Raw genomic sequence first — 12864 nt, forward strand, 5'->3', positions numbered from 1 at the left:
TTTTGGGTTGATAAACGCTGAATATGGGTAAGGACCAACACTCCTGGAAGTCTTGGAGCGCGGGTGCCACTTCTGCGTGGTTGTTCTGGAATATTCTTTCCATGAAGTTGAAGAAATGTTCCTTCATCTCTGGTATCCTCTGAATTTTGTGTTTGAGGGAGATAAATTGGCTATAGACAAGTTCATTGTTGTTTGGTAAGCGTCATCTTTGGGTTTTAAATGGTAAAGGTGTGACACAGCTTTTGGACTCGTCTTTTACTATTCCTTGATCCATGATATCCAAGAACAGTTTGTCTACCATGGACATCGCGACCCTGTTGTCTTCTCTCATCTTGTAGAAGACTGTGTATCCTAAGTGATCTTGCTCACCATCGCAGGCGTGATCTTCACAGGAGGGGTCTGGGAAGGCACAAGGCACGGGAGTGCTTTGTGGCAACTCTTTTATCAGGAAACTGCTGTGGCATGGCTGGAATAGGAAAGCACGTCCACTTTCAAGTATGTTGATGAGTATGCTTTTGACTGAGGTTGGCTTGTGTGGTCCTCCTAGACAGATGTCTCCTATGATGACCCATCCTAGGTCAAGTCTCTGGGCATTTGGAGCATTCTGGGAACCGTTAATCTGTCCCCTAGCCCTATGAACTCGTAGTATGTCTCTTCCAAGGAGTAGGACTATTGGCGCTTCTGGGTCAAGTTTCAGTCTCAGGTGGGAGTGGTATGCTGCTACCTCTGGTGTAGGTATCTCAAACCGATTGTCATGGATGTGATTGCACTCCTGCATGGTTGGCAGGGGCAAGCAGGTCTGACCATCAATGGACTGTACCATGTATCCAGTTGCCTTCCTCCTCGCCATCTCAACGGTACCCGCGCACATCCTTAAGGAGTAGGAAGAACCACGCCCTATGATATTTAAGGTGTCAAAGAAGGTGGATTTAGCTAATGACCTGTTGCTTTGGTCATCTAAGATTGTGTATACCGTGATGGCCTTATCTTGGTGGCCGACCGGATAAACCTTGACAAGGCAGATTTTTGAGCATGACTTCCTTCCTGCGAGTCCTTAGTCACTTCTCAGTGTACAGAGATCTGTTATTACTATGTCTATCTGCTTTCTGTCCTGTTCCTCTGCTTGGGATGATACCTGAGAGGGTGTTCCAGGGTGTAAAGCCATGTTGTGTTCTGTGCTACCGCATTCCATGCATGTTGAACTGACCTTACAGTTCCTGGTGAAGTGCGATGTTGCAGTGCAGCACCTAAAACAGATAAGGTTTTCTTTCAGGAATTCTTTGCATCCTCTAAAGACTTCTTTCTGAAGGCTCTGCATTTTAGAAGAGAATGTGGTTTTTAGTGCAGGGGGTATTGTTTGGTAGGATCTTCGTGTTTGTTCTCTTCTTGAGAAGACTTAAATGGCCTGTAAGGAGACACTTTGGAGGCAACATTAGTTTTGTGGAACGTTACTGGTGTTTTATGAGGTTTGACACCAGAGGTAGTGGGACAAGACAATGTAAAGTCAAAACTGGGATCATTTCTGATCCTTGCCTATTGAGCAACTAAGCCTACAAACACCCGAAAAGGGGGAAAGGGTACACTATGAACCTGTTTATAATGAGAAACATGTGTGATGCACTTCTCCTGTAAATTATATGGGAGTTTTTGGACAATCGGATTAACACCCCTAGCAGTGTCCAGAAATGCTAGCCCTGGCAGAACTCCTTCTGCCTGAGCAACCTGTACCTCTTTTAACAAGTCACTAAGTTCCCCGAGCTTCTGGTAACTCTTACTCACTATTTGGGGAAAATTATCAATTCTCTTATTTTCTATAGCTTCTATTGACCCATAACACTCATCAAGTCTTTCCCACACCATCTTTAGGCCTTCGCCCAGATAGTTTATGTTAATGTCTCTGATTCTTTTGCCGTGTTCATCAGACTCGCTTCCAAGCCACTTTACCAAGAGATTTAACTCCTCACTACAGATGGCATTCTGGAAGGAGGCTCGCCATGCTCTGAACAACTCTGGGTGATCGGTGAACTTTATAAGTCCCTTGGTAACCAGCTCCCGTTTAGCAAAAAACCTAGCGAAGTACACGGTAGCCTGGTTAGCGCTAATTCTATCCGGTGTGCTGTTGTTATACTGCGTGTGCAGTGTATCACTATACATTTTAGGAGTTTGTGGCTTAGGGCAGTCTGTATAATACAGCTCGATGCAAAAGTCCTCTCTTTAAGCCGGAGCGAGGGTTGTAGCTTCCTTTATGTAGGGCGGTAGTCAGCTTTGTTTTGGCGCATACCGTCTTGTTCAGGGAGCTGTGCTTCAAAGTGGGATCTTTGACACTCTGTTTGCGCTGTTTGATATACTGGATCATAGTTGTTTTCTGCCTTGGAATGCTGATGGACATATTCTGAGTCGTGCAGTGCTGGATCGTGATCTAGGTTTAGCCCTAGTACTTGGCTGTGTTTCTCTAATTCGGGGAACTCTGTGGCATCTGGGAAATCTGCCTTGGCTAATGCAGCTGCCGCTTCTTTCTCTCTGGCGAGTTTTTCCAGTGACACCTGCAGGCAGAGTCTCTCTTTTTCTTGATCAGCTTGCTTTAGCTTCAGTTGCATCTCTTGTGCTGCAAAGGTGGACCTTACTTTTGCTGCCTCAGCTACTGCATGAGCTAGAACAGCCATTTCTTTTATTGAGGACTTCCTAGAGCAGCTTGCTCGTGACCTGGTCTTATATGAGGATGCCTGGCTAGTGGACATTGTGTGCCTGTTTGCTGGCTGCTTAATGTCTCTGTGCAGACTCAGTCTAGGTAGGAACAGACTTCAGCTTGGCTTAGATTGTGCTGCGTTTACTGGGGGCTGCACTCTTGTTTCTTGTGACTGAATGGCAGATGCTGCAATCTTGTGCATAAGACCGCATGGCTGATGGCGGCTCCATCTGCTTTACTGTTCTGTCTTCTTACACGTTCACACAGTGTTTATTTGGAAGACAGAGATGGTTAAACTAAATGTCAGACTGCACAAACTGTCCTTCTTAATCTGACCAGTTTATTAGTTAACAGATTATAGAATACGTGTGCGATAAAAGTATAAGAATACAAATAATCCACATCAGTAAGATGCATAGGAAGCACACACTAACATTACATAACAGGGACATGAAGGCACATGGTAAAATGGCAGCTACACATAGTACTGCATAGACAACTAAACAGTTATAACTCCCTGAGTAACAACACAACTGACCACTGAACGGCTCTGCATAACATACTGTCTCTGAAGGAAAGGTAGCTTTCTTACCAGATATACTTTTACAAGGATAGTAGGATTTGAAGAGGAGAATGCAGAAGGCAGGTCCGACTCTCTTGAAGACAGGGAGTTTCTCCTTCCCACAATGCCTTGCAAACTGCCCATAATGCATTAGTTTTTATGACAGAAAAACAAGGTTATACATTTTTAACACTGCTAGATGATATTGTAAGCACTCTACTCCTAAAATGAACTGCTATGACACTCCTAACTCTGCTGGGCAGAACAAGCACGTTTCTGGCGATATTACGTTTATGCAGGTTTTTTGTTTTGCTATATTTGTGCACAAAAACCACATTCCAGAACATTTTATTTTGCCATCAACAAAACTCAATGAGAGCTTCTTTTCTGCAGGATGAGCTCTAGTCTTCATTTACCCCATTTTTGGGAACATATAACATTCTGATTGCCTTTAATTCCAATTTTTTCCAGACGAAAGATTTACAAAAATTGCATTAACTTTTATTTTTAACTGTATTCACATTCAGGATAAATAGAGTGTTCAATTTATGCCGTAGCTCGCTACAATTACCTCAATATCAAATTTATGAAAAAAATTTTTGCGAGTCTTTCACACTATCTTGAAAATTTTTTTTTTTTTTTAAACTCTGTATTCAAAGACCTTTAACATTTATTTTATTTTGTCAACAATGCTGTACAAGGGATATTTTTTGCAGGATGTGTTATAATTTATAATGTTACTGTTGTTTGAGCCATGCAATATTTGGATCGCTTTCCATTCTGATTTTTGTAAGGTGAGATAGACAACATTTTGTGTTAGTTTATGGTGAACACCATGCTGGTTAAAAAATGCACAAACTTTTTTCTCAGTGTTTCGAATGTGACAATACCAGATTTGTATTTTTTTTTATTCACATAGTAAAAGGGAAAAGGTAGGGTATTGACATTTTTTCTTTATTAATTAACTTGTTAATTTTGTCTCACTAGGAGACATGAATATCAAGATATTTCATGATTCTTATATTTAGCAGTGTTACAATAGAGGAGGTAGACCACAATAATTGCAGACTCTCAGGCCATATTCAAGCCTTCTAGTGCCATAGCAACCGCTGCATGTAAAGGGTTAAACAGCGGGGAGCGGTGTTTCACCAATCTACTTCAGTTGAGCAAGTGCCAGGCTGTTATCCAAGAGCTGAACACTACTCCACATGGAACAAGAGACCTGCGCCAGACTTCTGATTCAGCACCACAAAAAGGCGATTGCAACACAATAAAGCCCCTAATGTCCATTGTAAAAAGGAATGTGGGCAGTCGTTAAAGGGTTAATGCAGCTACAATTATGGAGAACCAACTACATTTGGATTGCTACAGCTAATTCTAAGCATGATAAGGTTGGGTTCACATATGATACACTCCTCAACATTGAAACTGCAACACCAAGAAGGACAAGTCATAAAGTTATGCAAATTGAGCAAGTTGGAGGTGTTGCCAAGATATGCAAATGCATATTTTCAAGTACCTAGCTTTAATCTGTTGCATGTGGGCGGGGCTTCATTGGTATCAAAGCCAGAATAAAAGCAAGTTTTTTCTGCCATGTAATTCTTGATATATCAGATAAAGTATAACTGTGTGATGCCTCCTGTCTGTCAACATGCCAGTTATCGCCAATTGTTGCAAACTGAGATGAACAGAATACTTGAACTGAGAGACCTTGGTTTATCACTTCAGCATATTTCTACACACACAGGCTGAGATGTCAACATTGCTCAATGTTTTATGTCCCAGTGATTGGGACAATACCTCTGCAGGGCCACATATTAAATGGCAGCATTCCTGCAAATCAATGTCAGACCCTTTATACAAGTCTCCTATAATAATGATTGGGAATTGACAAAAAGCCAGAAAACCATACACAGACAGCTCTTTCTGGGGTTTTGCCCCTATGCAGTGTGCAGTAGGTTTCTTGCTTGGTTAGTGAGAGACCAATGACATACATCAGGTAGGGCATCATCTCTCATTAATGAAAGCACCTAGAAGGTGTGTAAGGAGACACCTAGGAGGTGAGTGAGGAGACTTATAAGGCCATACAAGCTCTTCTGGGAAATATATGCAAATCATGTCAATTAAGAATGATTGTTATAAAAACTAATATAAAGGACAATAATTTGCAGAAATGCTACCATCCAGTAGGTGCCACTGAAGAGGTATTGTTTCATCTTCCTTATTTGCATATCTTTCCCAGAGGAGCTTACTCGGCCTTTTAAGTATCCTCACTCAACTCATAGGGCTCTCCTTAAGGGGAGATGATACCTTTCTTGACCCACATTATAAGCCTCTAACTAGCTAAATGAAGTCAAGGGACTTTCATTGATCCTTGACCTGAACACACTGCGTGTCGATACGCACGACAGAGAGATTTCAGCATGCACTATATGTTTGTGCACCACGCAGCGCAGGAAAAACTGTCCATATGCAATACATTGTATATGGGAGCATTTTCATATGCAACTCCATTCTGAAACAGATCAGGAAATTTGAAAATAAAGAGTCACACTGCTCTGGTCCGTGTGCGTGTGATATGCATCCATGCGCAGTACATTTGTAGCCATACATGGTCCCATTGTTTATAAAATCAGTACATCACTGCGGGGAATTGGCAATGGCTCCTTTTTCTGGTCTGGAGACATCTGGAAACTGAGGTCTGCATTCCGGTCCTGTTCCGCCTGTTGAGTACCTTTGGTATATATGGGAATAGATCAATACATCATGCTAAATCTACCATTTTATGTATGCTATTACAGATAGTGAGATCTGTCATAAATGTCCTGAAGAAGAGTGGCCTGATGAGAAGAAAGTGAATTGTGTCACCAAAATATATGAGTTTCTATCTTATGAGAAGGACATTTCGGTTCATGTTTTTTCAGCACTTGCTTTATTTCTTTCTGCTGTAACATTATTTATATCAGGCCTCTTCATTTATTACTGGGACACTCCAATTGTGAAGGCCAATAACCGGACTGTGAGCTTCATCCTTCTGGTCTCCATCTTCCTGAGCTTTCTCTGTATCTTCTTATTTCTTGGTTGTCCAGTGCACATAACCTGCTTACTGAGACAAACTTCATTTGGGATCTTATTCTCCATCAGTGTTTCTTCTGTTTTGGCCAAGACCATCACAGTCTGCATCGCCTTTAAAGCCACCAAACCCGGCAGCTCCTTGGTGAAGTTGGTCTCGTTCAAAGTATCTAATTATGTTGTCTTGGTGTGTTCTTCTGTACAAGTTCTTATTTGTGTTATTTGGTTGTTGGTTTCACCTCCATATGTAGAGTTTGATCATCACACTTATCCTGGGAAGATCATCATTCAGTGTAATGAAGGCTCAGATATCTGTTTCTACTCCATGTTGGGTTATATGGGGCTCCTGGCATCAATGAGCTTTGTTCTGGCTTTCATGGTGAGGACATTACCGGACAGTTTTAATGAGGCCAAGTACATCACCTTCAGCATGCTGCTGTTCTGCAGTGTCTGGATCGCCATGATCCCCGCTTATCTGAGCACCAGAGGGAAATACATGGTGGTTGTGGAGATATTTGCCATATTGACCTCCTGTGCTGGAGTTCTTGGCTGTATATTTTTTCCAAAAGTGTATATTATTCTTCTAAATTCTGATTTCAACTCAAAAAATATAATAATGCAGAAAATCAAGTTATAACTTATAGATATAAATGATAATCACAAGATTTCCAATATTCTGATATGGCTCATTGCTTATCTCCTTCTAAATAATTTAAAGTGATATAACTTTCAGAAATTCCAGATTTAACAGTGTCCATCAAATGAGCAACAATAAATGAGCCTAAATTTTGATTCTTTGTATTTATTCTGGATCACTACATTAATATAATTATGTTAATAAAATACTGCTAAGTACCCATGTCATTACTGGTCCTGTGAACTCAGAATCGCTTTCAAGCAACCCTCCAGTACCAACTAGAATGGTCACATAGCTTCTCTGACTCCACAGTTTATTAATTGAGATGAGATGACTACAACAGCACGATTCTGGTACTATGTGTTTTTTTCTGACCATGTTCACCATCTAGGATAAATAATGTAATATATTAATATATCGGGTTTGTACTGAACAAATATGATTTGTAACCAGAAAATGCCAAAACTCGGGGCTGATCCCAAAACACACACATTGCCGAAAAGCACTTTAATATTGAACAGCATTTTCGTATTACACAAGAGATAAAAATAGCTGCATGTTTGAACCTTGGATTGGGGTCTTCTTCAGACTTGAGGAAGACCCCAATCCAGGCTAGAAACATGTAGCCTTTCTAGGTGTAGCACCAAGTTTTGTCATTTTCTGGTTTCCATTCTTGACCCATTTTTGGAGCTCTGAGGACGGCTCTTACGGTGCATCAGGACAAGAGCTTGCAGTTCTCAGAGTGAAAAATATGCATCATCACCCCGATCTGTTGTTTTGAGGTGATTTAGTGTAGTTGTGCTCATGTTTAGTACAACTTTTCCCAGTGAGAGGGTCAACCATACTTTTCCCATTTTTGTTTTTTTTTACACTATCATAGCATTTTTTTTTTCCTTTCCTGTATTTTATCACTAAGATTTGCGGAAATATACTTTTGGTGAATGTTGGTTTTTATGTTAAAAATAGGAAAATAGTTTTTTTTTAAACTTTTAATCTTTTTAAATGTTGTTATAATTAATTTTTTAAAATTAGTTTTTTGTCTCTATGGGGGATTTGAATTTGCGATTGAATGATTGCTTGTACAATATATCATAATATTTCAGTATTGCAGTACAGTGTACTTTTAATGGCAGACTGTTAAGCTCTGCCTGTGTCAAGGCTTATAGAGATAAACAAATATATGAGGAAAGGCGCTGGAGACCAAACAGTCTACTGTAAAATAAGATATCAATAGTATAAGATATTGAAAAACTTACGAATGTGGAGGAGAGGAACTGGTAGATATCTTTCACCCCGTTAGCCTAAGCATGCCTGGAGGACCACCAGCGTCTCCGGTCAAGAGATGAACACCTTATTCAGAAACAACGAGCTCAGTGCATTTTGGGGACATAACCTACTTGTCAGCTTCATCAGGGATTATGTCCCTGAAATGTGTTGTGCTGGATGTTTCTGAATAAAGTGTTCACCTCCTGACTGGAGTCTCTGGTGGTCCTCCAGCCAGCTGTACTCAGGCTTATAGAGGATGAAAGGTATCTATAAATTCCTCTCTCCACATATATGTGAGTTTTTTTCAATACCTTATACTATTGCTACCTTATTTTACACTATATGGTCTCTAGTGTCTATCCTCTCATATACTTTACGATGGTTGGATCCGTGTGCATGGAGGTGGTTGCTCTGATATCACATTACTGCAGGTTAATCAGAAATGAGTTCCTAGAAGAGTTTTTACTCTGAGAGTCTGCTTGGATTACAGCATTGTATCATTATATGCAACATTCCTCAAAGGTTCTGCATCAATTATTTTTTAGTATCCATATCGCTGTTGCGCTCTTCTGGGTCTTGTATTTCTGTTTGACTCTTGTGTCAGGACTTAAGTGGCTCAAATTCATGCTAGGCTTAGAATCCTTCATTAGGCCCCAGACTTTCCTGACAACAAAGCTCCTGATAAACTCCATGACACCTGTGTAGTAAAGGACTCCATGGCATACAAAGTGATAGCTTCTATATGAAATAATCCAATCTTTAAACACACATCTGGAACAAAATATTTCAAACACTTCTGAGACAGTAGAGTGGCATGAATGGTGGACACAGGAATAGGACAATCTTAAGGTCTTTAAACCCATGTGATTGACTGCTTAGATGTTAATTAAATTAACTCCAGCTCCATAATCCAGAAATAGCTAAATTGGAAAATTCTCAGCAGCACAAAGGATTTCAATGAGAAGGAGCAGCCTGGAGGATGACATCCAAGTGATCTGCACACCTAAAGAAAATTTCCGTCTAACCTCAAGGCCATCTAGTTTTATGACTGAGATCCTTGGTGAGGACAAACCTGAACAAAATGCCCAGTTTGGCCACAAAGGATACAACAACCTCTAAACCGAATTCTATCCCCTTGTCTGGTACCATCAGAAACAGAACCCTGTTGTCTGGTTTCTGCCACATTTGTAAATTCCATAAATGAGTTTGAGGAAAGCTCGCTATGCTGTTTCCTTAATTGCCACCCAATTCAGATGGCCAAAGACATGGCGTTGTTTAAACTGCGAGGAACAGGATACAAAACCAGCAGATCTTTAGTTTTGTCACTTAATCTGACAAAAAACTGACTACATAATGCAGGATCTTTCCACCGAGTCTCAGTCATCCAGTATCGAAACTTTGCACAAAACTCCTCAATGGAAGACCTCCCCTTCTGCAGACTTCTGGGTTTAGCTTCTGTCAGAGACAACCTATCTGGATTGTTATAGATAAAGCAAAAAAAATCATCCTCAGAAGATAAAGCCTCAGAAGTTTGTTTGTAAAGAAAAGGCCCAGGCCTGAGGGTCTCACTGCAATCTAGAAATAACCATCCCAACCCTCTGAGCCTGATCTCTGAAGATTTGGGGAGCAATTTAAAATATAATTTACAGGACTCTCTAAATGACAAACTCCTGCCTCTTTCCAGAAAAATGATACTGCAACTTGAGCTTAGGTTATTTTACTAATCCTGTTAGGCTTGAACGCTGCTGCTTGACCTCAGTGACCTCAATAGCCTGTCGTCTAAGCTGGTTAGATAATGTCTCTATGGGATCCATAGAAAAAACAAAATGGTATCTTACAGAGAAAAAGTATTGGCTGATTATCATGTCATGTCTGACCAGGATGAACCGAAACAGGTCGCCAAAGAGTTCCTAGGCTATGTTTACACAGTGGAGCAAGCAACATAAACCACAAGTAAGGTGTGGAATAACAGATGGAGTGGGGAACTTTGCCTATATGACTCAGAATAAGAGACCGTACCTGCCTATAGCGGATATCCCATCCTGATAAGCACTCACCTGATCTATGATCCTCAGCCACTTGCTGTCCCTATCTGGGAGAGAAGTAAACAACTAAGAATATAACTACTACCAATAACCACAATGCTTCGTTTGAGATGAGAAGGTGCAACAGCAGACCAAGATCCAGCTCTGATTCCAACAACCATCAGATGAAAACTGAGAATAATTTACACTGTTCCACAGCCACAGCCAATCAAAGCCTTCCCTAATTGCTAAGCAGGTGCAACAGATAGCAGAACACTCCAATAGACTCTCCCACCAGTGCAAGAGAAATCTGAGTAGAAAATTCAAAATAGCCCTAACATAAACCAGACCTCCATGAACAAAAGACAAAACCTGCAGCAACAGAGAGGTTTTAGCCAAACTTAACAGTATGTGACGGAGGGGTGAGGTGAAAGAAGGAAATAATCTGACAATTATTTTAATGATTTAATTATGGAATACATTTAAGTGGGTTTTACAACTAGATGGATTTACTATATACACCCCTCTGGAGGAACCCTAAACTGTCAGAGTTTCTTAGAGAACAAAGAAGACTTAACTCTCTCTGGACAACTAATAGAACTGTATAACAGATTTCAGTGATCCAAGCTGGAACTCTTATGCAGATAAACTAATTCTTTGTTTTCCATTCAGCAAGTTTTGCGCAGTACGGCTTCTACAAGTATAAGTTTAGCTCTGCTACATTATTACATTGTGAGAAGGTGTTAGTGAATGATATAGAGGCAGAGCTGAGGCCATGCCAACTGAAGCTGCACCGCTCTCCTCCTTTTGTCTCAGGTAAATTCAAATCATTGTACATAAACATCCTTTATATTCATATTCCTTGTAACCTCTTATCCAATTCTTTACATCATGATTTGCTCTCCAGCCTTCTCTTCTTAACATTCTCTTCGTAAACTTGCTTCATTGTTGAGTTTCCTGCATTTCTCTACATCAAGACAACCAGTTATGGGGAAACTTGTCTCTCTTTTTGCACTCCCAGAGTGATCATAATTGGTAAGAATCAAGCGTGACCAACCCCGGGTCATCTCTGTCCATCGGACATTTATTTATGAGCTGCAGCTAATCACACATGACCCACACATTAGAGATGAGCGAGTATACTCACTAAGGCACATTACTCGAGCGAGTAGTGCCTTAGCCGAGTATCTCCCTGCTCGTCTCTAAAGATTCGAGGACCGGCGCGGGTGACAGGTGAGTTGCGGCGGGGAGCGGGTGAGAGCGGGGGGGGGGGGGGGGAGAGATCCCCCCTCCATTCCTCCCCGCTCTCCCCGCCCCCCGCCGGCCCCGGATCTTTAGAGACGAGTGGGGAGATGCTCGGCTAAGGCACTACTCGCTCGAGTAATGTGCCTTAGCGAGTATGCTCGCTTATCTCTACCACACATTTAACTAATCTGTACCCATAAAATAACAATCCCTCAATGACATATTTAAAAAGGAATCTTCCACGAAGCCTTAATTCATTAATCTAGAATTTCTACTGCAGTTGCCATTCCCCGAATGACTACCTATCTAATGGGCACTTTCCAGAAGTCTAAACCTATTAGTGGAGTCCCAGACTCTACTTACCAAACAGCATAACAACCAGGTAGCCATTAGATTGAATAAACACCATTCTACCAGTATAAGAAGGTTACAGGGTACATTTCTCCAGCAAACGTTTGTCTCACATACTGTTACATTCATTAATATAGGTTACTCACACTCATTACATTTCTTGTAAACTGTTTCACTGGGTCAGTGTACTAATTTATTAGCAAGAAGAGAATGTAAATTAGGTCAGCACTCCTCTGTATAAAGCTAGGACAAGGAAAATGAATAGATCAGGACTCACCCGATGACTAATGGAGTGCCTCCTGGATCCCCCACTAGCACCTCCACATCCCGGAATGCATGTATAGATTTACGTCGAGACTTCTCGTCATCCCTTTACCCTGTGTCCAGGGGAGCTGCCGAATAACTGTTCTCAGAAGAGGACCCACAATGCAAGCAATTACAGAAGAGAAAAATACTCCGCGCTCGCAAGGATAGACTTCAAAGCTCTTGCTGTAGTAGTTCAATAAATTTTAATGCAACGCATTTCGTCGTGCTTAAAATGACTTTTTCAAGCATAAAAACAGTACATTCACATTTACTTCATATATAAAACATTATTAAAAATAATCAAACTTACCTTACACTTTCTCAAACGCGGGGAAAACATGGTGGATGGACACTTCTAGATTCTTGGTGCAACCCTTCCTACGTCATCACACTTTCTGTAATGCAGCGCTACAAGTAAGGCTCACATGCATTCCATAATAAATGTGACCACGTAACCCACTGAATCTCATAGCTGTCAATCATTCTCGTCCATTATAAAAATTTTCTACTTATCTAATTAATTAATATTTCCTGGAAACAATTATTCCTCAAAGCTATAACAATGATCTAATCAATAAATCACATACTTTAACACATAATTAAGATCCATAGTAATAACCAATATTCAATTAATAAGTATTAAAGATGAGCGAGCACCAAAATGCGCGGATACTCTTTGCTTGAGTCGAACTTTTCGCAATGCTCGAGAGCTCGT

At 40.8% G+C, this 12864-nt stretch overlaps 1 protein-coding gene across 1 annotated transcript; it reads left to right on the top strand.

Moving 5' to 3' along the window:
• The first annotated feature begins 3136 nt into the window (after window positions 1-3136).
• Window positions 3137-11168, top strand: LOC136573411 (vomeronasal type-2 receptor 26-like). The gene is made up of 4 exons (XM_066574703.1): window positions 3137-3149; window positions 6215-6871; window positions 10920-11063; window positions 11155-11168. The coding sequence occupies exons 1-4, from the start codon at window positions 3137-3139 to the stop codon at window positions 11166-11168; spliced, it is 828 nt and encodes a 275-aa protein (XP_066430800.1).
• Window positions 11169-12864: the final 1696 nt, after the last annotated feature.

Source organism: Eleutherodactylus coqui, chromosome 7, assembly GCF_035609145.1.
Source record: "Eleutherodactylus coqui strain aEleCoq1 chromosome 7, aEleCoq1.hap1, whole genome shotgun sequence".
In the NCBI taxonomy this organism is placed as follows: Eukaryota; Metazoa; Chordata; class Amphibia; order Anura; family Eleutherodactylidae; genus Eleutherodactylus; species Eleutherodactylus coqui.

Bases quoted from the DNA above. Each gene is read 5' to 3' on its own strand.
- LOC136573411 (XM_066574703.1), top strand. The intron at 6,872-10,919 runs GTATATTTTTTC...TTTTCCATTCAG, and splicing joins CTGTGCTGGAGTTCTTGGCT to CAAGTTTTGCGCAGTACGGC.